At 38.7% G+C, this 27550-nt stretch overlaps 2 protein-coding genes across 6 annotated transcripts in view; both read left to right on the top strand.

Moving 5' to 3' along the window:
• Positions 1–1360, top strand: part of LOC124128670 — a 58035-nt gene extending 56675 nt beyond the window's left edge. For all 5 annotated transcript variants that reach the window (XM_048386040.1, XM_048386039.1, XM_048386038.1 and 2 more), the window contains 2 exons: positions 14–135; positions 763–1360. In XM_048386040.1, coding sequence (XP_048241997.1) covers positions 14–135; positions 763–839 — 199 coding nt within the window. In that variant the 3' untranslated portion in view covers positions 840–1360. The remainder of the gene's footprint in view (positions 1–13; positions 136–762) is intronic.
• The window catches only part of LOC124126172 (adhesive plaque matrix protein 2-like), a 145791-nt gene that overhangs the window by 92836 nt on the left and 25405 nt on the right, over positions 1–27550 (top strand). The window lies entirely within an intron of this gene.

The raw sequence follows: 27550 nt of genomic DNA, 5'->3' as shown, positions 1-27550 counted from the left end.
TTATGTCTTAAAGTGTCCTGACTACACTGAAAACCTGCCTCTCTGCTATCACCACCACTACCGAGGCAGGGTGTACTTCAACAACCCAGGCAGATCTTCTGACTGACACCAACGACAAGATAACCGCAGCCACATGTAAGTGTTGTTCCTAAAACCATGCATTATTAGGAGTATGTACATCACTTCTGTAACCCTACACTAGACCCGAATTATGTCCGGGTTCAGCCATCTTGCTCGTGCGATATTTCGTGTGATGCATACCAAAATCACAAGTATCACTTTTGTATTAATATGAAACAAATCAAGTTTATGTCCTTGGAGTTAATTTATAAGCACATAACGTACACAGTACTCATTACATACTTCATTAATGACACTCAGCATCAGGGTGAAAGGTTGTCTTCACGCGAAAGTTGGTCTTGATATAATGTCAGATGAAATATAAGATGATAACGTGAGAGATGAGAGGGACGTGCCCGGTCCACTTATAAAGTTTAGACATCTCACTAGCATCTACATAGCATCTCATCTCATCAGCATCTAAATATAATAACCTCCTAATCACAACTTTCGTTAAGTAATTCTACATTCCTGAGAACTAATTATTATCAAACTACGAGGCAAATAAACTTTTACTGAATATCAACAGACACGATAATATACAGTTACAATCATCGTTTAACAATTCATTACACTTCCATATAAAACATATTACACTAAAAATGCATATTATAGAAATGTCCTATTTTTTTTTCGTTACAGGTGGGAGTGCTGCGGATCATGTGACCTTTGCGACGACGTCACTGATCGTTTCAGTTCTTGTAAACATGTTCCTGTAACCGCCCTCAATGCTGGCACTTTGAAACTCCTGTTTATTCTGAGCTTTTCTGCATGTAGATGTGACATTGTGGAATGACGGCAATGTGTGTCATATTGGAATTTTCTATTTGTCGTCACCAACTTTTGATTTGTATTACCAACATTAGTTTTTCTATCTTCGGGTGAAATTGTCAATGAAAACGGGTTGACTTATTTGATTATCGACATGAAGCTATTTTCAATGAGGCTTTCCGAAAAAATACGAAATGCTTGTATGACCGCAATGTATGACGTGGGCCATACATAATTCATGTAACCACTGACGAACACTTTGTGGTCATACTTATTATTACTCTGATATGTCCGAAAGAGCATCTTTGGTTCCGGTTTTGATAACTCTACGGCTTATATGCTGTTGTTCCAAACGTAAAAAACATGTGGGATACTCACATGACTCAACCCACGTGTTCCGTACCCTAATGACGTGTTGAGTTAATCCTTGTTGATTGTTCCGCTGAAATAAACGGTACTGTTCACGAAATCTACTTGTATGTTTGTTTTTCAAGACCTACAACTGTTATCACAATGCCTTACTCTCTTTTACGCCACACTTACTTCGTAACCATCGTCGCTTTTTCTGTAAGTAATGAACCACTGTGAGGATTCTTCAAATGACAAAACTTCACATCGATAATGACGGGGAACGAAGTATGATGAGTTGAAGCGAAATATGATCATGTGATCAGCCAGTGTAAGGTTTAAAAGGTTAAATATATCATCTTGTGACGGTACTGTAGGTATATGAGAACATGCTAATGTCTCATATATTTCCTCTTCGGACAATTCTTCAAAGAGTGTTCATATTAGGTTTACAAAAGCATACACTAATAAAGTGAACCTATTCAGAGGGGTAATACTGTTATTTTGTGTCCTAAGTCCTGCAGTCTTGCAGTGTAAACATCCTAAGAAATATTGTCTACTTACAATGTTCCCGTTTCTTGTCATTGAAGTCACATTTCCTTTTTCAAGAATTCAGTGATACGATTTTATATGGTTTTGGTTGGTTGGTTGGTTTGTTGTTTAACTCCACACTCAGCCATATTCCACCTATATGGTCCAGTGATTGATATCATGAGCATCGATCCGAGCAATTGAAATCTCATTTCAAACTAAGTCAGCGAGCCTGACCACCCGATCCCTTTAGTCGCCTCTTACGACAAGCAAAGTCGCCTCCTACGGCAAGCCTGGGTGGCTGAAGACCTATTCTACCTCGGATCTCCACGGGTCTTATGTGGTTCTGAAAGAATAGATAGTTGTAATCAGCATTCCGGTAGAATTACAAAGTATACACGTTTTGCTTAGTTGAATATTGCCTTAATGGTCTCCGAGACGCCAAGATTCGATGTGTAGGCTCGCGTAAACTCTTGGGTTTCACTAAGTTTTTCAGTTACTAGATGCCGTGTAAGTCTGACATGAGCGGAAACCCGAATGAAGGACCCAGACGTTTGCCATATTTGTTAGTGAGTGAGTTGGCTATAACGCCGCTTTTAACACTATTCCAGTTATATCACGGCGTGTCAGCGTAATGTGGGAGGAAAGCCCGAAGTGATGCAGGTCTTAGACGTTTACCAATTCGGTGAAACCCACACTCACGGGTATGGTGCTAGCAAACCTAGAAACATAATCGGGGCGAACCAGGATTCGAACCCACAATCATGGGTTTCTGGCCTGTCCAAAGGACGCAACTCTGCACAGCGAATTGAGGCGCCTTATAGAACTGGGCCACCGGGGCGAATTCGAGATTCGAACCCATGCGCCAAGCTGCATGTCAAGAAGGATGATTTCGATTTTACAATCGTGAAGTTCCCCCTTCGTGTCGAGCAATCGACTTGTTCCTTATTAGATTCTTTAGAGCATGCAAATTGCATTCAAATTTCATCGGAAGATATTTTGCGCCCAACCAAGCATTTCAAAATTTCAAGATGTCACCATCAAAGGACTGGTTAAATCTTTCCAGATAATTTAGGGCAGACATTCAGAGGCAATAATTTACAAAATATAGCACGTCACTTGTCACGCGAAGCTATTCTGTACTATGAGCTTACATGGCGTTTTCACACCTTTCACACTGGCAGTTACTTTAAAGAACTATGTGGTCCATATCGGTGACTTTGGTTGATTAAGTGGCGTTATAACTTGGATCATTGTGTATAGTATCAATCACTAGTTTGTTTGGTCCAGACTTGATTGTTTGTAAGTGCGGCGTAAGGCACGTTTATTAAAATGTTGTTGCATGGTGCGACTCCTGTATGTGCCCCACTTCCGTATCGTGTTTTTTAAGAATGACCCAGTCGTGATCCAGCGGGTTAAGATCTGTGATCAGTTCTCCCGCAGCTTATATCTGAATTTCGGTAACCTAACGACAACTTTGTAGGACATTATTGTCTATTTTTGTGACACCTTTCGCCATGAGCCATGTTGGACAAGAATTAAATCTAAACTTTTCAGTTAAAGATTATTTCAAATAGAGCTTGCATTTAGCGTTAACCGAGTTCTAGCAAGTCATAAGTGGTTTGTGGCAGGTGCTTTGAGCAAGCAAACATGCACATGTATTGAAAACTGCCCTGAATAAAATTTATTTTTTACTAATTACATTCGTGGTCGTGTGTCATTTATAGTTTTTAGAAGGTATATGTGGTGACTGCTTCCTTTTTCGAAGTTCAATGCAGTCAATATAAACCACAATAATTTGGCACGTAGAAATAAGGTATATTCGGTATAATGAGTATAATTAGCGTTTCAATGAGTGAAAATTGCAGCAAAATATTATTTTTACATTATCGTGGCATTAAAGAGCAATCAGATCTGAAAACCATTTCTTAACACTAACATATAGATATTCTCTGATTACAGTACATGACAGACGAGTTCCATACATTGCTAAAGATGTTTCTATGAACACAGACACTATGAACAAGATCTATACAATTCATCACAATAATTGACAGTGTAGAAATATATAAATATTCCATATATCACTCAATAATAAACAAAAATGTCTTTAAATACAATACTGAATAATCAAATACTCGTACTAACGGAGAAAACATCAATCGAGTCATTAGGGACAGTTTGCAAAGTGGTAACAATGATGAATATCTAACCACAGGGATTTGAAAACAAAGAAATAACTGTGAAAGCACATCTTCTCAGCTGGATCTGTGCATGGCATCTCTGCTGCATGCTGTATGATAAGAGGGGTGATTTCGATTTTCCACTCGTAGCTTTTCGCTTAGTGTCTCACAATATGCCATCAATTGCAACTTACGGAGTACCATTTACTTTGCTTGCAACTAAGGTTTACAATCAATGTTTCACCATCGAAGGCCCGGTCAAAGCTTCAACATGCTTATGGCAGACATTCAGAGGACTTTACTAAATATGGCACTTGCTTGTCAACATGATGCACACTGCTGTGACATATTATGGCCTCTTCGGGCAGTTATTACACATCCTCACTCACGGGCATTTAAATGGATTGGGTGGTCATGTTTGATGGTTTGGTTGACAGCATGGCTTCGTAAAAACGATGAGGTGGATCATTGCCTCTTATCCTAATCACCAAGTTATCTGATCCAGGTTCGATTGTTTACAGGTCGCCGTCGTATGGCAGGAGTATAGGCAACAAATGAACACTCATTTTCAGTGATCAATTCATATAATTTTCATCACTATTTTGGCATTTACGCCCAATAGAATCTGAATCGGTAGTTAATCGAGACTGATTATTCGCTGGCGTTGATATTTTGAATTTACATTTAGAGGGGCTCACTGATCTTCGCCGACGCTCAGACAAACACTCGATCTTGTTAAACTTCGGTGATAACTCTCATTCTCGTTAGACTGCAACTCGAGACCCTTAAATAAAAGCGACAAAACCCTTACTTATTTAAATTCTATGACATTATTTACAAAATCCCTCAATTTTTTTCCAAACAGAATAGTATTTGACTTGCGCGAACAGTTCGTTTTTGAAACACTCGGTGTCGTCATGTTATCCGTTATATGAAAATATCGAGACAAGACTTGAAGAAGTGGATTTTAGAATTCTCATGCTCTCACAAGGAACAATTGGTTTTATGTATAAAGGAGGGTCAAGCCCCGGCCCCACATTTAACCATTCATATTGGAGAGTATCTCGAGCATCTTATTGTTATGTTCAGGCCATGTGACTCAACATTTTGGTGCTATGGAGACGGGTGTTACATTTGAGGGACGCACTGATCTTCGCCACAGCGTCTGCGTACAGACGCAGAAACGGTGCTCACGCAAATATCCCCAGTCATGTTGAAATTTGGCGTGATAGTTCTTCTCCTGGGTAGGTTGTATGTTTGCTTAAATTGATAACATTACGTTAGACAATTGAAATTAATATTTTAATTTCTGAATAATATACTTTTCAGTTTTCAGAATAATTCGAGCTTTACCAGCAATGTTTTTGTTTGTTAGTATGTTTGTTGTTTAACGGCGGACTATTCAAACTATATGACGACGGTCTGTGAATAATCGAGTCTTAACCAGACAATACAGTGATTGATAACGTGAACATCGATCCACGCATTTGGGATACGATAACATGCATCAACCAAGTCAGCGAGCCTGACCACCCGATCCCGTAAAAATAATTAGTCGCCTCTTACGACAAGGATGTGTTGTTGAAGACCCATTCTAACCCGGATCTTCACGGGTGTTACAAGCAATGACACACCGATTATATATTAATTGTATTTACAGAACATATATCTACACTACTATCAGTCAAAATCTCATGAAGCCTAGGTTGAAGTAATTGTATTCTGCTAAGATGTACATGCGACATGTGTATGTAGTATAAGCAGAAATTATAGCGAAAGTTATTAACTACAGATATGCATTTAAGTGGAAATGTTTGTTTATCAGAAATGTTGACACGGATGCATGTTCATTGGATCCTTGCTACACAAAGTCATTGTAGCTGGTCATCAACTTATCTCTATGGAAATGAGAATATTATAAATCTCTGATTCATGTTGGGTTGTTTGATAAGGGACACAATTTCCATATTGCGATTTTACCTTTCTACAAGACTCTAGCTGTATTTAAACTACTGCTATGTTTTAAGAGACGTAAAGATAATAATACATTAGTTTCAACAACAGTTTACAAATTTTGTTCTACGATGGCTTCTTTCAAATACTAAGCTTTTACAGTGACTAATTAAATTTATAATCAGTTAGAACATGTAATTACATGTTGTACATGCATATTGACTTGAACAGATTTTATAATGTCATTGGAATTGAGACAGTCAAGAATATCAGTGAAACAAATCCCCTCACGTCACACAATGAAATAAACAGCGTTTCGACACCTACCGTTAAATATTGTAGTTATTGTATAATGTTTTTAGCATCATTTTACTCCTCACAAGTGTTCAAACTGTAACGCGTTCACGACCAAACCATTCATACATGAAATGGAAGATAGTCTTAAATGTATCAAAAAGATTGAAGGTTCGCTCAATCCGTATTTTATTCCCAATATTTACTCTCTTGTGAAACGTAGGAAATACCTGTACTGTTGTCGTTGACCTGGGACGCACTGAATGGTGACGATCGTCCACGCCTCAGGTTTGTCACGTCAACAAGACGATCATATTCGCCTGGTGGCTCAACGGAATCGCTACTGAACTGCCAAATTTTCAGCTGGGACAATTCCTTGACTGAGACCAATTAGTGGCAGAGTCGTGCGCAACAGGTTGAAGAGGCACTACATCCGGACCCAACGTTGAGCGATATGCCAAATTCTGCTTCCATGTCACCATCAGGCACGTCTAGTCTGGTTAAGACAGCATCAGTGGTTCAGAAGACAATACGAAGATAGTGTACTGTACATGATCACAGAATGGTCCAGGTTTTATCTTGACAGAGCTCATTATATTAAATTTGAATGGCGTACGCAACCAGAATCGTTTGAGATCATTGGAGACCCTTGCTAATGCAGGAACATACAGTTGTGTCGCTGCAGCATACCCTGCAGTATATCGGGAATAGGGACGATACGAGGTACATTGCATGCACATGTACAGTGTATATACAAAAGCATTTGTCTTACCTCCATGTGGGATGATGAGATCTAATTTGTTCACGTGATTTTGATAACATACTATGTATCCCGCCTTGGAGGTAAATGGATTCCTCAGCGGATGAATAAATCTCTTATACCCCGCCACGAGCAAATAAGGCTGCTTTTGGATTTCTGAGAGGTAGAATAAATCCCTTAGAACCCACTGCGATGCAAAAAGCCGCATGCTTTTTCAGAGTCAATGAAAGTCATTCAGTCACACAGCACAAGTTAACCTCAGCTAAGTCGAACAGCTGTTTTCTATCAATTTTTATTTTGTTTTTAATTCTTTAACAATGTCTTATTAAAACATGTTGATAAGATAAATTCGTTGCAGCAGGATCACGATTGGTACATGGGGTTTCATGCGTCCCTTGTTTTATAAATTCCGGCTCGTGGTATAAAACCTAATTCGGAACGCATAAAACCCCATGTACTCCTCGTGATCTTGCTACAGCTAATATTATGTCATGGTTAGCATACGTTTGCGAACGCAATTAACCATCTGGAATATTTTAATGTCAGTTTGCGTGTTAGAGGCGACTGAATGGACTCGGTGATCAGGGTCTGTGACCTGGCTGCTTGTGAGACAGCGTTCCCTGACAGCGTAGAGGTTCAAAGGTCAATATCATATCATAACGTACTAATATCTAGGCCACAAAATGTATTTACCTTTGATAATCTCCTGGGTTTATTAAACCCATGCTTGTCGTAGAAGGAAGCCGACGGGATCGGGTGGTCAGGCTGTCATATATGTTCTTCAGATATTGTTCGGCAGTATTTTCTTCGCTTACATGGCCAATAAAGTTGTTATTTAGAAAAAGTATTGTCGTGCAGTAACTGTATCGGTCTACAAAAAGTGGCAAAATGTATTTTTTGACGCATAACAATATATCGGACAACAATTAGAAGTATCTGCTTTTCAAACCAGGTGAATATCCCTGTACCAGATGGAGTCATGATATGATAACCTGAACAAATTCACATCACCTGCCCCAGTTTACACGATATGTCAGGTTGCATAGCCGATTCACGTAATTGAATTTTCATGTTTAAAACAAATTTCTGACTTTCAACCAATCATCAAACACAATTGTGTTCATATCAAAAGGCAAGTTTATAAAACGTTAAATTTCACCAAATGCCCGCTTACCCGGGCATACTTAAGCTGGAATGCCCGCTTACCCGGGCATTCTGAGGAAATAACTCCTGTACGAACCTATATTTATAACAGAGTGACATCGTTGAAGCTTTATCATCACAGTGCACTTGCGGATTATCTGACCTGCATGGAGACGTGTGGGAAAGATGACCCCGGGTGTCCGCTAGCAGCTGATGATGCCAAAGCCATTGAGACTGTTTATGGCGACTATACTTGTAGTGGAGGTATGTGAATTACATGTTAAAATACACCAAAACAAGAAATTCAAATAAATGCACATATTAGGTGTAGACAATTTTGTGTAAAAACAAGTCATCCTATGTGTAGATATTTAATACAATCATGAAAGGTGAACGCGAAGAAGGGAGGAGGTGGGTAAGGATTGAGAGCTTGATGGTGAGTGAGTGATTCAGAATGGTTTTACGCCGCTTGTAGCAATATTGAAGCAATACCACGGCGGGGGACACCAGAAATGGGTTTTACACATTGTACTCATGTCGGGAATCGAACCCAGGTGTTCAGCGTGATGATCGCACGCTTTTACCACAAGGCTACCCGACCGCCCTGGAGCTTGATGGTGACCATGAAACGATACGATACGATACGATACGATATGTAGAGAGTTGTTTCTGTGGCAGCATAGCGGCAGCATTTAATGACCTGCAGATATGGAGAATGTGTTAATACTAAAGGAGGAAGTGACTGGGGTTTGATGGCTTGATGGTGTCAGATATGATTTGAAAATCATGTGTGTTATGTTGTGTTATATAGAGACAGGATTTACGGACACCTGCATATGTCAGAAAGACTTCTGGAAGACCGACCAAATTGCTGGTGCCGCTGTCATTTGTACGTAATCTCTACATATTTTCGACATTTCTAACAAAGGGACAATTCTGGTCATTGACATGGGTGAGAGTGTTGAAGAGCACATCTCGCAACTTAGATATATCCCGTGAAAGACACTCAGTGTTCCATCAAATACAGTGGTTTTCAAGTTGACATTGTTATATCCACAGCGGCGCCACGGTTTACATTGCGTACTTGAAGGGGCCTGTGATGGTTCCACCACTGTATTAGCTCTGGCTTCTGGCGTAGAGACTAGGATAACAAATCTAGGAGACTGTGGTATGTTACAAACATCATCCAGCTTAACTCTTTCACTTAAACAAATAAACAAAATAAATACGAATGCCTACCACAGTAATAGCCACGAAAGGTGACGTCATTGCAATCACACAACAATGTTTTAAACGTACTGTGCTTTTATCATCATTACTCATTCATAACATTTTCAATACTATTTTATGTGTTAATGTTAGCTGTAAGCACCGCCTGTCAGTGTGAGATTGATGCCGCTAAAGCAGACATATCCTCTGATGCCAGCAAGTGCACGTGAGTTAGCTAAATTTAATACATTGTCAAAAAATATCTATTTCGGTAGTGTGTACTTCCAGGAACATGAATGTTATTTCAGACACAGTACATGTATGTGTCAACCTACCTACCTGTATTGTTTCTTTGGAGTTACTTTATGACTTTTGAAGTAAGAGCGAAGTGTAGAGATATTTGCTTCATGGTTCTTGTTTTACCTCGTTCTGCAGAATACCAAGGGGTGTGTTCTGTCTGAAGAGTATCTGATAGCATTTTGAAATGGTACCATTGAATTCACTGACATAACATGGCATCAATCAAAATTATATTGTCAGGGCGACGATGTGTTAATTTGGATCATTGCGACGATGTGTTAATTTGTCATGCTAACTTCGGGTACTACTTCACGAATACACACGGCATAAGAAAAGGACCCGGGCATTTTGTCAAAACAAGACTATTTTCAGAGTTGCACTTACATGTATCAAATAGATTAATCATCTATGTGGGGTAGCTGTCTCGGAAATTCAATGATATCCGATAGTTCCATGTTTTCACATCAAGATGGAGTCAGACCCTCCTCCCCTGTCTGTCCAAATGCCCGTCTGAGGAGAGGGTAACGATACCAGACTTAGTCTTATGTTTTCTTCTCTTACAATAATAGTTTTCATCCTCCTTTGTCCTAGTGCTTACAAGGCCCAGTACGCATGCCTCCATCAACTGACTACTGCTCCCTGTGTCAGCACTACCGACATAGCTGATCTGAAGAAAGCTGCCGCTACGTCGGTAACATCTACAACTTCTTGCAGTAAGTAAACAAATGCAAATACTAAATTATAATATTACCTTCGAGAGCAATTTTAGAAATACAGCTGTATATAGCTGTTCATGTTAAATGATGAATGTTGATATAATTCCCGATTCCAGTTTTTACAGCTTTTGATGACACATGTATCTGCCAGAGAACTTTCGATGATGCTCCAAATGCAAATGATGCACAAAAATGCACGTAAGTTTTAAATTGTGGAAATATATGTATACTGTTCGTAATATAATGCGTTGATTCATAAGCTCTTTGGCCACATGCCTATAGACATACAGAGACAGGATGTTTGGCGTATCAATGAAAATATATATTTTTAAACATTACAGGTGGAGCGACATTTTAAGTTTCATAGTGATATATATATATATATATATATATATATATATATATATATTCGATGATTAATCGTACGTTAACACGTTGAAGACATAAGACTTACAAAGGTAAAGATGGGTTAGTGAAATGATGCGCATCAGATAGCGAGTTTCTAATTCTGGATACTTGGGGCACACGAACAAGAAATGTCGACATAATCCAATCCAAAATAAAAACACATTATATACATATTCGTTCTCCTGGGTCTTCACCGTTATGTCTTCCTGTCTCAATTCTGATTTTATGACAACCATATCGGATCGAGTTAGAGATATCCTTTAAGGTTTACAGCCAATGCACTTTGAGTAGAGTCCTGGTTCAAGAGTTGAATAGGCTTGGGAGTTTAGAGTTTTAAAATATATTGCTGTGTCATTCTTGAAAGTCACAGTCCAAAACCCGTTGGTTAAGTTAAGACAGAAACATGGTTGATTTTCCAACATCGTGTATAATACATATCCAAATCCGTATTTGAATGTAGTGCTCGTGATTTTAGTAAGCCAAAATATGCGACCAACTGCATCCAGTCTATATATCGTTAGATACGTTTGTTCATGTAGGTAATCTTTTGGTGTTCATAGTGAGTTGTTTAATACAGTATTTTATGCACTTGATGATATAATGTACATACAGTTTATGTCTTCCACATTCACCGGCGTCGTTACTTGCGCTGTTTGTCAGCTGGAGTATACATTTGAAGTATTTAGTCTGTATTGTTCGTCAACATAAGGAAATTATGTGTTACATGTCTCCCCAGTGACCTGGAGTTGTGGTAAAACGCAACCAAATAGATCGTGTGGTCCGAGCAGTTGAGTTGATTCAATGTACGTCATCTACCCCGACGCCATGGTTCATTACCCATAGTATCAACCACTGGTTTCTATTTAAGCCCAGACTCGATTGTTTACAGGCCCTTAATGCGGCATTAAACAAAAACAAAAAAACAACAATTCAAAACATTAAAATGATTCTCCCAGCATATATTTCCATTTATAATGAAAACACGGATCATTCTCACAACTACTGACTTGGAAGTTCTCGGAAGTGGGTTGAACCTACTGATCGACAGTTTTAGTAAAGAGGTTTCCAGTACTTTTGATATATGTAGGAACGCATTATTTATTTATCTGAAACTCCTAATATTAAACGAATATCAGTTTGCATTTGATGATATGAATCTGATAGCTTCTGCGCAATTATTATAGCGCTCATAAAACTGAGCTGAGTTGCCTGAGAACTGCGCAGTCATCCAGTTGTCACGGCACTACGACCAAGAGCGCCATTGCAACGACTTCTGAAGCTGCAGGTATTGTCCAGGTATTGTCCACTTTACATTAAGAAATTCACCCCCTTGGAGCTCGTCATAACCATGTTGTACTGTAAATGAATTGATCATGTTCAAAACTGTCAACTTAGAAGATATAAGTTCTCGAAGGCCATTCAGATCAGAAAATAACTTTTTAGGTTGACATATCTAAGTACCACTGCAATGACGGAAATACCGAAAATGCTCTTTCAGATTAGTATATAAGCAGAAAAAAAACATTTGAGTTTGCTATAAAACGGCGATTTTATAGTTAGACCATTGTAAGACAATCCATACAATATCTGAACACGCATCAAGTATATAGTGTGCACGTGGGTTCAGACCTACACATCGTGGCAGTTTAATGCAGAAGGAAATCCAAAAGTAACTTATGTTCCTGATGAAATCGTTCAATCAGTTATCACCGGATCCTGGTACGGCTAAGGGAAGCAACTTATACACCCAAACACATTCAGTGAATGTTTGTGCTTTTCAGTAATGGTTAAACTCTTCTTTTGGAGAGCCGACAATACCTGTGATTGAATGTTATCAACTTATCTGCTATAATTTCAGTACGATAACGGTTCTTTGTTATCCTATTATGTCAGTTGGCTCATGGCGTGTCAGCTTATAATGCCACAACGCATCAATGAAATCAATCATTGACAATTTTGATGAAACCCACGCAGCCAAGGCAGACGCTTCCGCTAGCGCCAAATTTTGCACGTGAGTGAACGTTCATGAAACACATAACTTATCTTATTGTACGCATTGATATCAATGGTCAAATGTGATGAAAAAGAGGTAGAACTGCTGTAATATTAGTACCTTGATTGCGCCTTGTTGTTAGTGAAGAAGTTCCACTGTGATTTTACAAATAGGCCACTTCAGTAAACGTACACTAGATGTTCCTATTCCTGTTTACCTGGCTATGATTGTCATCCTACCGCTTTGCTGAACATACTGTTCAGTGCCATATGGCTCGGCCGATGTCTCGGCTAGGTTTTGCTCATTTCCATACCAAAACGTTTGAAGTGGTTTGATGAGTAAATACTGACAGTTTCCAACATATCTTTCGTTTCTGGCAGTGCACTGACTACCCTGGATACGTCTCCATCTGCCATCTCCACCCCTACCGAGTACGTGTGTGCCGGTACCACTCAGGCAGACCTCGTGGCTCACACCGACACCAAAATAACAGTACCATGTGTTAGTATGCCTGTTCTGCATGCCAAGCATGGCCAGGAGTGTGACACCGCAACAAGTACTAATATCACTTTTGAAGAAATCAGTAACGGGTCAACCTTGAAAGATTATATCATTAGAGTTAGTTTATACCAACATGACGTACACATTCCTTGTTACATAGTGCACGAAAGATCTACATTTTAGAAATGGCCTCTTCTTTTTTCGTTGCTGGTGGGAGTGCTGCGGATCATGTGACCTTTGCGATGACGTCATCGGTCGTTTCAGTTCTTGTAAGCATGTTCCTGTAACTACCGTGCTGGCACTTCCTCTTTGTTCCAAGCCCTTTATATTCAGGTCCTTTTTGACATATTGTGAAACTATGTTTTTTTCAATATTTATGTCACTTGAATTTAGTTTTTTCCATCGCCTTTTGCTATGTTCTCGTTGAATTATCTATTGGAATCGGGTTGACTGATTTGAGTATCAACAGGAATCTATTTACAATGAGGCTTTTCGATAAAAGTAACAAAAATGTTTGTATGACGTGGGTCATCCATTGACAATAATATGTTGTCATACAGATCCTGTAGTTTGTCTGAAAGTGCATCTTTTGTTCTAGTTTTGATATTTGATTGATCCACTGAAATAAACGGTACTGTTCACGAAGTCTACCAGTATGTTGTTGTTCTATTTATTATTTCTTGCTTATTATCACATATTTGGGGCGTCTTTAAGATGTACCAGAATCGTATTGTATAGGGTTCGAATATGATTGTCATATTCATTCTTGGTTTGTCACCACCACAGATGGGTTCATGGGTTTTGCTAAATAGTGTAACGTGTATTTTGTGACTTCTTACTGTCATCCTTGTTCAACACGCAGATTAATTTCAGGAAACATTCCATCCGACACACTATCATAGCCGTGACACTAGCCATACTTCTGGTGGTTTCATCACAATGGTTGTGGCTCTGTTCGTGGCAAGACTATGACGATTATCTCCTGTTCCAGTTAAAAGGCGCCGGATTAAAAGTGTCACTGACTAAATTATACCATAACAGTTAACCGCGTGACATTCCGTCTTTTTCGGACGTCACTGATATACAATAAAATATACAGACAGAATCATTAGTTATAGTTATCCCATCTCCAAACGGTCATTCGTCTTATTACAACAGGGTCCAACAAAACCCTGTTGTAACTAGGCGAATCTTTAGTTTGGGTGGCTTAACTGATTTGTAGCATGCTTCAAATTCTGTCGCCGTCTTGCTCGTCTTTGTCATACTTGTGGTTTTGACACAGCGGTCCATTCATGGTATGACCCTGAATATATAGAGGGCGTCATGGAAAATGATCAATACAAAATTCTTTGGAATAGGCCCGTTTACAGTATCAGACATATCCAGGCCAACAAACCTGTTCTAGTACTTTTTGATAAATACAATGAAATCATTTATATTATTGAATTTTCTGTCCCTTTTAACACGAGTGTGATTGACAAGATTCAGGAAAAACATGGCAAATATGCGGATCTCGCTTTCGAAATATCACGCTTGCATCCCAAGTACCTGTTTGTCCGACTCCCCATTGTTCTCGGTGCCTTAGGTTTGCTACCTCACATTATTGTTGACTGACATTGGAAGAGTACCTGGGTTTGCTTCCAAGAATACAGCCCCTCTGACAATATGAGTAATGCAGAAGGTTGCAGTGTAGGGGAGTCTTCACATTCTCCAGAAAGTTCTGGGTGAGTTCGCTGCCTGGGCTGCGTGTAGAGGGGGCAAGGGCCCTGAGCTGATGATGAACCCAACCAGCCTGTCAGTGCCAAGATCACCCAAACCCTCTTCCCTGCATTTATTATTTTAATCTGTTAATAATGATAGTATAAAAAATATTCTCTTAAGTTTGAAAAATATCTTTGAAACAGAATGATGTTTTCCAAATGATACAAACAACAGTTGCTTGTGAATCTTTCTGAACAATGATGCAAACACAGTCTTTTTCGATATGAAGTAGGTTTACCAACACTTCAGTTGCAACATTTGTTGAAACATTTATGTTGAAAAATAGTTCCCTGATTAATGCTAATCATATATGATGAACTTGGTTTTGATCCAATTACCCATTCATTATAAAGTATAGTAGCATTTGATACACCTGTAAAAGATATCAAAAATACCTCTTTGATGCATTTTTTTATTTTAATCTGTAAACAATAATAGTTTTAAAATATTCTCTAAAGTTTGAAAAATATCTTTGACACAGAATGATGTCTTCCAAATGATACAAACAACAGTTGCTTGTGAATCTTGCTGAACAATGATGCAAACACATCACAGTCACAGTCTAGCAACACATATTGGCTTCAGTTGCAACATTTGTTCAAACATATTTATGTTGAAAAATAGTTCCCTGATTAATGCTTATCATATATGATGAACTTGGTTTTTATCCAATAACCCATTCATTATAAAGTATAGTAACATTTGTTACACCTGTAAAAGATATCAAACATATTTTTCTAAATCATCTTGTCTCAAGCTAAACAGTGATAACGTATCAGAAATGTATATAACACGTTTCAAATGAATGTGTTAGTGAGTGATATACTCCTACAGATTGTACCCACGATATAGTCTCAGTCAGTCAGGTCAGCGTTTATTCTAACCTCGCTTGTCACATACTGAACATTTTGCCTATGCTTAGGAATTTTCTCCCTTTGTAAATGATACTGGATTGTCATGCATATATTGAGAAACAGCACGGGATTTTACCCACGTTTCACTTACTCCTCGGGAATCAAACTGATGTCAAAATGTATGAAGGCTGTGGATGGCAGGGTTTGTTCACAATAACAGAAATATTCCCAAATAGACATTCAACTTGAGAGTAGGTTGATTGACAAAAATTGTGACTGTGGCCGTGGCCGCACCCTCAACTGTTAGATGTACCCTGTTTACTGATCATTTACAGGTGGTACTCTTACTTTTGATGCAACTGTGCAGTTAGTATTAAAAGCACTGTCATTATTATATAGGGCTCATCGAACAACTACCAATTTACCATTTCTGTGGTAGAATTTGATCATAATTGGCCTCGCACGTTTGGTAGAACTTGTTCGTATCCTATGTGCTGTAGCAACATCCTCAGGTTGGAAGGGTGAATCACCCTCTCAGCTTGGTTATTCAATTCACGCAAGGCAAGCACTTTCATATCAGACTTTCATCGGACTTCTCCGACGCATCATAGAAGGGGATATTGTTCTTGTTAGTGTACATGCATTGCTCTGGTCTTTCCAAATAGTCCTGTGAATCTTTAAAGCAATTTTTGACAGTTTCCAACTAGGATGGATGCCTCGACATCTGAAATTTAAAAACGGACTCCAACACATGTTGACCTGAGCATCTAATTAAAAAACCTTTTGTCCCCTCTTGATACAGAAAATCTCCTGTCGAATTTTGTTCCAACATGAATACAACTTATGGATATCAGAATTGATGTCTTTTTTTGTCTGTCGACAGTTCAATCATTCGACTCCTGTTCAGAAGTTGTTTTATAACATTCAAGGTTGCAGTAAAGCTTTAAAAAGGTTTTGTAATGGACGTGTGAAGGGCATTTTCACATTTGAAGCATCAGCGGCAAGAATGATGTCAGATGCAATTCCCTATTTTGACTTTTACCATAATGTTCCTGTGTTTTCGGGTGAACAATTTTCTTGCCTTTGAATGTCTTTGTGACGGGTGCCACGTCCAAATTTCATGTTATCTAAAACCAGTCACCCCAGAGGATCAAGGGTCATTTTAGATTCCATTTTGTGGACGTTCGTGTTTGTTCTTATATGGCTGCGACCTGTAACTAATCTACCCCATTGGGATACCATGCATCAAACAAGTCAGCGAGCCTGAACCCCGATCCCGTTTGGCGCCTTCTACGACAAGCATAGTCGCCTTTTATGACAAGCATGGGTTCCTGAAGACCACTTCTCATCCGGATCTTCAGGGTTGTGTGGAAGTGGTGGAAACATAATTAAATATGTGTGATATGTATGTATTATTTATTTGAAAATATTATTAACAGTGGCAGATTACCCTGGACGCTGCTCGCCCAGGCATAAATCTGGCAACATGAGGTAAGATACCTTTAGGCTAACATGTCATACTCTGTTTGCTGAACTTCTATCATAAAAGAAGACACTTAAACACTACAACATATATATATATATATATATATATATATATATATATATATATATATATATATATATATATATATATATTTGTGTTTAGGCTTAACGATATACAACATCACCATTACCGAATTTAAAAATTGTCAATGCAAGAGAATAACCACCCTAGATTTTTTGCCGACACAGATTTCACTTGGCGTAAAGGGCAAATAATTATGGAAATTATACAAATGGACCACTGACAATAAGTTAGTACTCCAGGTACTTGTGACAAGGGTGAGAATGACCTGCCCTACCGGGAGCGCCCGTCTTTCACACAATTTGCATCCAAAGTAAGTATTTATTGCCAGTACTCCTGCCATGCGACATCAGCCTGTTTAAGGCCGTTTCACGACCTACATGTATTTAGTTTACAATGAGTCGTAAAATCTCAGAGTATGGAAGACAGACCAAGGGCATTTTCAAAACATGTTCGCACTCGTAACTGACACGAACTTAGCGATATTTGCATTTCTTTCAGATAGTAGAAATAGAGAACGCATGTTCCCGGACAGAATTAGAATACTAGATGTTTAAGATGATTTTGACTATATTTCGCAATATCGATTTCCTCAACGTGTCTTGGAGCTCGTGAATCCAGTTGATCTAGTGCTGGAGCTCTATGCCTCCATAGGTTCAGTTGGTGTTCATATGCGGATCCAGGAGGAGGTTGCAGGGGTGCACCAACCATTTATGAAGCACACTGAACATGCATACATTCAGAAGATTTAATTTAAGCCCAAGATTTAAGGGATAATTCAAGAATAACTACACATTGATTTCGTCAAGAGATTATATATATGTTCAACACAATAACACTGTTACTGAACATACACTTTTCCTACTTCCACGGCGAATGATAATATGGTTCCGACGCCATTACAAATCATCATATCATGGCCTCTTAGTAAATGATGCGTCCATAATATATACTCCCGTAATTCTCAATTGACATTGCTTTAGCTCATGGGGGGAGTAATTCTGATTCTAATTTCACTCAAAAAGTGTAAATAAATAGGATACGATAGATCATCAGCTGATAATATTGACAGCTTTCCCTTTCCCTCAGTCTCCGTTGTTTTGTTAAACACGATATAGCACTGTCTTGCGACATTCCAGTTAAAGATAACACTTTTAGATTGTAAGTACCAGCTAAGACGTCGTAGCACATACATATAGGTAAACACTATTTATACACATTATCATAATAATTTGGTGGTCAGTCTCTGTTACGTGGCTAATTGTGTCATCACGCGCCTATGACATGAGTGCTTGCTAATTATAATGATCAACTGGTTTACTATGTTCAGCTGCCGTGAATTCGGCATTATACGTCAAACACTCATTTAATAATGCATTAGTTATGCAATTGACACTACACCGTCCGAATAACCGGGTTTTAAAATAGTGTTGTTTTCCCCAAGGAACATACTTAGAACACATCCTGCATCTTGTACGAGCAGACAAACACGCACGCACGCACGCACGCACACGCACGCACGCACGCACGCACACACACACACACACACACACACACACACACCTCCTGTCCAGTCCAGTCCAACTTGACTGTGAAATATCCAAATATATTTTGCCTTGTTTATTCATCTTCAGCGATCCACAACCAGAAGAGGGCAGCAAAATATATACGCCTTGGTTTGCGTGAGTGAGTTAACCCGCCTTGGTTTGAAGGATGACGGCACGGTACCCATCAGTGTGATTACCAAAACAATTAAGGGGTCCTATCGTAATGTTTGTTTATAATGTGAGTTGCAATATTAAAACAACATAGTGCCTGTCATGTCATGGTTCATGTAGTGTGTGGTGCGGTTGGGTTACCTCGTGGTTAGAGAGTTCGCTCGTCACACGGAAGACCCGGGTTCGATTTCCCTCACGGGTACAATGTGTGAAGCCCTTTTAATTTATGGTGTCCCCTGCCGTCATATTGGTGGAATATATGCTAAAAGTGGCTCGGAACCATAATCACTAACTCAGCAAATGTTTTTCTCTGTTATGTGCTGGATCAAATCGTATAATGAAGTCGTACGTGTTTTTTTAAAAATAAAAATTGCTTTACAGATTTGGTAGCTAGGGCGTGATGATAGACAATGAGAGAGTGCGGGAGGAATTGTTGCTTTACGCTACATCAGCAATCGCATATATTTTGTTAGATTATATTCGCGATTTTCAACAATGTAATGAACAGTCCAAATTCCTGGCTCTCTCTTGTCACCAACACAACGGTGTACCAACACAACCCAAGCAGTGAATGACACTGAAGCCAACATAACGTGTAAGCAGTAATGATTGTCATAATTCCATATCAACTACAATTAAGCATGGAAACTAACGAATTGTGTGATGGTGTGAATATAATTCTTTACAATAAGCAGTGATGCTATACATGTAAGTACTGTCTTCATAAGTGCCTGATGATAGCACTGAGATGTAGTATTCAACTTAACGTATTTTCATGAACATTGGTGCCGCACATAAACTAATACAAATCAAATCTACTACATAAGATGTATAAATATGTTTAAAGATCAATGCAATTTATTTTTACAGGTGGAATTGAACACAGCCTGTTGTCGGTATGCATTGACAAACTATACATGTGGTAAATGGATGTTATGGATATATTAAAGTTATTTCTCTGTTAAGCGTTGATTATCAACATAAAATGGTGTTGTCTCAAGGAAGCACACACATGCATTACCCTATTCAAAATAAATGAAATATGTGAAAAGTAAGATTACTCTATGTCGGGAACGTAGCGTATGTGTCCACTGATGAACGGTCTGTGGCTATGCACATGCTATTGCCGTGATTATTAATTACTCAACTATTCTCGAGTTTTAGGCGTTGTTAGAATTGCAATCAGTTTTTGTATAATTCGTTCGATGATTACAGTATATGTACATATCCCACCAAAATAGCAATACGCAACAGGTATACCTTTCCCTAATGTCGGAAGCATACATGTTTTAACCTACGTGTTTTTGTCTGGATGACGTGTAGAGATATCATATGTAAACGTGTCGTTGTTTCACGGAAATAAATAACATTTTAACTTCTGTCTTATCTATATCTACGCACGATTGGTTATTGCATGGGATAATAATATTTGTGTATGTATGGTATACAATCATCAAAGTGACAGTTCTCAATCGTAATTTTTACAAATGATCACACTTAATTGACGTGTACCTAGAATGACAATCATTAGCATTACACGCTATCAATTTTAGAGTACCATAAGTGTCAGACCTATCAATGCCACAGAAAGTTTGAAATGGTTTGAAAAGGTGTCCTTTGTTAAACAGACATATAAACAAAAACGCCTGGACAGCCGAAAACAAAAAAGAAATGAGACTGACATATACAATTTGAAAACTAAAGTGCACTTTACAATGAACGGATTCGAGTTGAAACATTTTGAGTGAGTGAGTGAATAGAATGTGACGCCATGTTTTGCGGTAATTTACGCCATATCACGATAGAGGACGCCAGAAACGAGCTTCATGCATTGTAACAATTTTGGGATTCGAACCTGGCATGATGAGCCAACGCTAGAACCAATTGGCTAACCCATCGTCCCTAAAGCATTTTGATAAAAGGCGCGACCGAACCACCTATTTTTGTGATTTATCGCTTATCATAAAGAAATAGTTCACCTCACTATTTCATTAATTTCTGTCCAGGAAAGTTAACGATTTGTTCAACATATTATAATTTCTCAAATCCGAGGTGTTACTTTAAGGCGCAAGATAAGATTTTGTTGAGAGTTCTGACTTCCTACGCTTTGTTCTACTCAAATGTCAGATACAGTAACGGAGCACTTCAGTGTCGTATTTGCGCATTTTCGCCACATTACAGCGTAGTCAGTGTAGTGTAGTGTAGTTGCTATGTTGTAGGGAAGGCCAACCCAAATGCATTTACACCTAACTGTTAGTTCACAGCATGCACACAGTAATAAATCCATCACATTCGCTGACTCCTTCGTCGTTAAGATACACTTTACATTGAACAGATTATTTTCCTGTCATACAATCAGTACACCTAACATAGTGATCTCACATTTAGTCTTGAAACACCCAACAACCTAATCCTATATCATGACTTTACAGCTCTGTTCTTGTGGCCGACAGTAAATCATGCATTGGGTGTCGTTATTGTGGGATGTTTATTTTTATCTGTTTAAGCACACAGGTATATCATTGATATCAATCATGGAGTTTATCCAAAATATCCTGATGTTAATGTGGTGTTTTAAATTATGAAGACATGCAATGTGGTATGGCATATTTTCGATAAAACTAAAGCAACAGATTAGGATACGAAAAATACACCTGTTCTGTATTCGAGGTCAAAACCAAACATGCACTGTGAATGCCCATTCTTATTTCGTATTATAATATATATATTTTAAGAATAACGGTTTACTGTGTGCGAAAGCATGTTGATGACGACGTTACACGCTTAAAAATGTCTCGGAGACACCATCTTGATGAACGGACAAAATAGCATAATGTTAGTACGACAACGAGTGGAAGGCAATGTCCCAAGTTGCCCGAATGCTCGGCAAATCAAGTGTAAGTTCTCGACTGTTGACCCAGTACTGTCAAACGGGCGGGGTTGCAACGAGAAGTTGGCGTGACGGGCCTAAAAAACGACACTTACATTACGTTACTTACTTACGACACTACATTAATTGCAATATGCAAAAGATTATAACTATTGTATGACAGTAATAGCAAGACTGTTGCTCAACCTATCTGCAATCCGTCATCCGCATTGGGTGAATAAAATAAATATTTAATGATGAGTTGATATAACCTTGCACATGGAAACGCAGTGCATGGCTGAGTGAGGTTACCTTTCACTGATTCAGTTATTCGAACGTATATCACTTGATTGTGTTGTCAGTAAGTCCGACGAGAAGCAGGTCCGAAAAGTATTCCTCCCGCACTAAGCTGCGACCCCGTGGTGTAACTGGAATAACGGCATTAAAAACCAAGCTCGCGCAATCACTCACGCATCCTTTATCAGGGTATTCATACTTTGAGGAAAACAGTATCTTTCCTACGTTGTTGCTACATAATGGTTTTAATAACTGGCCCACAATAAAAAATTACAATGTATCCATTGTTTTGTGAATGTGTCCTACAACCTTACACTTAAGTACATTTAACATTGTGGTTTGAACCAACGCTTTCCAACCAAATTTACCTGGCACATGTTTACAAGCTCAATGTCACATGCATTTTGCCAGTAATATTGAACCACATGGTAAACGTCCATTACGTCAGCTGTTGATAATATATCAAGTTGAGTAAGAAAACGAAGCTCACTTCGTTTTGACTTTCACACTTAATTTGCAAAAAGGCAATTACAATTCTCTTAAAAACAAGTAATCCCAAAAGGTTGTTTATGCTGTCGACAAACTCGTCTTGTCGCATTCATTTAACACTGCGGAACAAAGAAATTACAAAGGAAATCACCCGCGAAAGTACAACAACATAACGTTACGTTATCAGGACAAAGAGGGCAATTGAAAGTACCACAACCGGTTAAAAAACATGATGTACGATTCATGATCAGTCGTAATCTTGCTGTCGCGACCTATTGGCCTTCCGGGATATCACGCTAGTATCCCCTTAACTGTCATAAAAACAACTGTGCTGTCATGAGAAGGGCAGACATCGCGACAATTCGTGCTGCGACTTAAAAGTGTCCATGGTTTGCTTCTGAGCAGTGATCGCTGTGTGCCTTAAATCACAATTCAAATCACAATACATGACAACTTTGGAGATTCGTAGCGGGGGTTCGCTCTCGGTTGAAAACATATCTATACTGCGCACAAGTACTGCTGGTGTCGTAATTCTTTATCATCGACTTTATTCAAAGAGCAAAGGACTTGTCTGGGCCTGTTACACATTGACAACCCTACTCAACATAATGAATTGAAATAAGGTACGTAGCCGGACAAAATGGATATTTTCACAGAAAAACATGAATGCGTCTTTTACTTTACTGACTTATTTCTTTTCAAGTGCAAGCGACTTTCAACCGGAAATGTACAAAACATTAACTACGATTAGACATGTTGAGGGATTTTGTATTGAACCGCTTAACGTAATGTATTACTTGTGTATATAAATGTTACAGTGCAGTTAAAATCTATGATTTCTTTTGAACGATCCTGTCGCATGCATTCATATCTGATAGGTTAGTGCAGATATAAAAATTATGCATGAGAATTATACATTTTAAGCTAGTGCTTTTTAAGACAAAACTGAAATCCTGATGGGCACTATCAGTGTCCGGTATCTTTTTTGCAGTTAACTGTGTATTAACATTTATACTGCGTGATTGGATACCTGTTTCTGGCTTTGACTTAAGGGTAAGTGATATTACGAATGTATAAATAGTGTACAATTGACAGTATTGTTTTATTTGATGTCCCGCGGCTTTGAAGTATATCCAGGGATAGACATTGACTTATCAAAAGCATGATATTTGAACTCGCTATATTCAGATTGCTTGAAGTGATAACCATAACTTTAACCGTTCAAACACCTCAGGGGGCACGGGAGGCCCAGTCGTCTAAGGCGCCGCGATTCGCACTGCAGAGTTGCGTCCCTTGGGCTCGCGAGAAACCTATGATTGTGGGTTCGAATCCCGGTTCGCCCCGATTATGTTTCTAGGTTTGTCAGGACCATAACCGTGCTCGTGGGTTTCACCGAAGTAGTAAACGCCTGAGACCTGCATCACTTCGGGCTTTCCTCCCACATTAAGCTGACACGCCGTGATATAACTGGAATAGTGTTAAAAGCGGCGTTAAACCCAACTCACTCACTCACTCAAAAACCTCAATGGCTTTCGTCATATTTACATTTTATTATATCTGTTTTCCCGTTCCATATATGTGATATTTATTTGTGATTAATCAAGTATTCTATTGAGTTGAAGAGGGTATAATATGTGTACTTAGCAGACGCTTGCGTATTTAGTAATGAAGTCCTATATTTATTTGAAAATGTTTCACTTAAGGGAATGATACGATGCTATATCACTCGAGAGAAATATCACTTTAAACCGGAACTACTTTCACACTGAAATGAAAATTAATTCATGACGGTGGCGACACGTGGTCACAAACCCGATCAAGTTAAGAAACGTCGGTCTCGGAGAGTAGTTGGATTGGTGACCGCCTTCGGCAGCGAGTCTCCTCAGAGTGTCTTGGGCTTCGGTCCTGCCCTACACGGAAGTACATGTAAGCACAGTGGTGTCTCCTTTGGCAAGTGACTTTGTTCGAAATGTGCCCCTGTTCGCCCAGCATTAAAATTAGGTATGCGGTTAGAATAAGATAAAAATGTCACTGTTAACTTACTAGCACCTACCAAGGTACTAGCTTACACTGATCCAGTGACCGGGGTAATAATGTTAGCGCTTTGAGCATGCACCGAGTGTATTGGGGCTACCGCAGTATAACTTCCGGACAATATTATTATTTTAATAAATAGAACATTTGTCATTTATTGTCAAATACCTACACTACTATTGGAAATAGTTGTGTTGTCATGTCACAACAAAAGTTACACATACTCGTGTCATGTCACGAGATGAGATAAACATTGAGCATACTGTCCTCTATCTACTCCGAATATCATAAATACAAGTAAAGTTCCACATACTATATGATATGTTTCATATAAGTTATTTACTTGGCGTGCATGATATGCCTCGAATATTGACATAACAAAACACTAACTCATAAAGACAGGATAGTATAAACAGTGTTTTGACTCAGGCCTTCAGCAGGCCTTCAGCATGGCGAATCAACGGGTTGTTCACAGGGTTATCACCCGCCCATATGGTGTTTATAACTCCATGTGTTTTAAGGTTTGTGGTAAGTGTTATGTAAGTTACGAGGTAAAGAGGTCATGGCAGGCTAGCATTTATAAGCGAGCTGGTACCGAGTGTATTGGGGCTACCGCAATATAACTTCCGGACAATATTTTAATAAATGGAACATTTGTCATTTCTTGTCAAATACCTACACTACTATTCGAAATAGTTGTGTTGTCATGTCACAACAAAAGTTACACATACTGTATGATATGTTAAATATAAGTTATTAACTTGGCGTGCATGATATGCCTCGAATAGTGATATAACAAAACACTAACTCCTAAAGACAACATAGTGTAAACATTGTTTTGACTCAAACCAAGGCCTTCAGCATGACGAATATTGTGTTTATGACTCCCTGGGGTCTTAGGGTTCTGTTAAGTGTTTTGTAAGTTACGAGCTAAAGCAGTCATGGCAGTCTAGCATTTATAAGCGAGCTGGTGAGCTACTTTTTATGAAATATTCCTCCCTAAGTTTCTCAACATTTCATTACCTTATTCCATTTGCAAGAAAAGGACAATATGAGCATTAATGTACTTAGCGTACACATCCAAGAGGGTGCATAACGGAATGTGTGTGAGCAATTTTGTTTATCCATTAGATGAAATCGTGAACATTCATGTATTTTGCTTAAGTGCTTACGTGCAGCGACATTAATTTCATCGCGTCATACATTGCAACCGCCTCACGCTGGGATGCAGTGACGTTATAGTTTAATTTAAACAGAACACTAAACGAGTAATACTACTTTTTGAAAGGAGTGAAAGGTTGTGGTATTTGACTTAAACATACTTCACATACTATAACATAGACATACGACTGACGTTACACCGCGATCGCTTTATTGAATGGGACCCTGCAACACAAGCGTTTACAAACATAGCCGACCCTGTATATTCTCTGGGGTTCACATTATATATTTCAATGAAAGTTTTCCATATCATGACATTTGTTCATTAAAAGTTAAAAGTTAAATATACTGTGTAATTATAAGATGTGACGAATCATAACATCTTGGCCTGTGACAGAGGTACTAAGTTGAGGAGAAAGGACCTCATGTAAAATGGTACCCACAAGTATCTAATGCACCTTTACTCAGCTTCAATCCTTCAATGACGATGGATTGACCTTGGATTGATTTCAAATATGTTGTTGGACTTCTGATACACGAGTTGAGTTTGAGTTGCGCAGTCAACTCAAAGCCGTACCAGCAGACATCCTTCCAACATGCACCGTTGATGTGTCACCCCAAGATGTCGTGCTGTTGTACCGATGCGCTGGGAAAAAAAGTCGAAATTACCACAAGGAGACAGTTAAAATTAGCTACACCCAACACAACATACCATTGTACCTTCTCACAACTGAAAAAGGGGCAACATTTTATTTCAACCACGACGACAAGGCTCTTTACAATCACCATGCTTATTTCCACTAGTTAACTTTTAAAGCCACATAATAAATCTCATTTTAGGAGATTCGTTGCGGGAGTTAGATTTCATAAGTGTTATTATCTGTGCGCAAAACAAGTAGTGTCGTGACTGTCCATCATCGTATTGGACATGTCAAAGCCTATGTTACAGCTCTGCTCAGCGTACAAAAGTACAAAAGCCTCGAGACACGACGGGATACATGATACATGATAATGATTTCGATTTGACTTTTCATATTTCCTTTGTTAAAAGGTACAAAATGATTACATAAAACTTATAACAACTGTGCTACAGATATTTTGATAAACGTTAAATAAAATATTGAACTAAATATGAAGGAATTCTCTTGGCTCGGGAAGTTGTCATATATATATGCCTTGGCGAAACTAACGATCTTCTCAATCGAAGAATGTTTCATTTGTCATTTTCCGTTTAATATGACGAGAAGAGAAACGAAAGTCAAGATCGTGAAATCTGACAGCAATATTTCAGTAAGTGCAAACGTCAACGGATGTGATGTCACTGACAGGAGTAATTTGCTGATAATATTTTGTTACAAAGCAATTACAGTAAATGTTTAAATATTGCGTCTGTTACATATAGAATAAACGCAAATCAAAACATAGTTGACCCAGTTAAACAGTTGTTGCGAGTTTCATATTGCTTCGGCAATGGGCCTGTTGAATGAGTTCGCCTGCAGCATTGATAGCTTTAAGAGAAGGACAGTGAACTCAGTTAGTCCTTTAGATATAGTAGTTATCCCATCATCCC

The sequence above is a fragment of the Haliotis rufescens genome, unplaced genomic scaffold (genome assembly GCF_023055435.1).
Source record: "Haliotis rufescens isolate VD_foot unplaced genomic scaffold, xgHalRufe1.0.p SCAF_6, whole genome shotgun sequence".
Lineage (NCBI taxonomy): Eukaryota > Metazoa > Mollusca > Gastropoda > Lepetellida > Haliotidae > Haliotis > Haliotis rufescens.
This window is presented reverse-complemented; position numbering and strand designations above follow the sequence as displayed.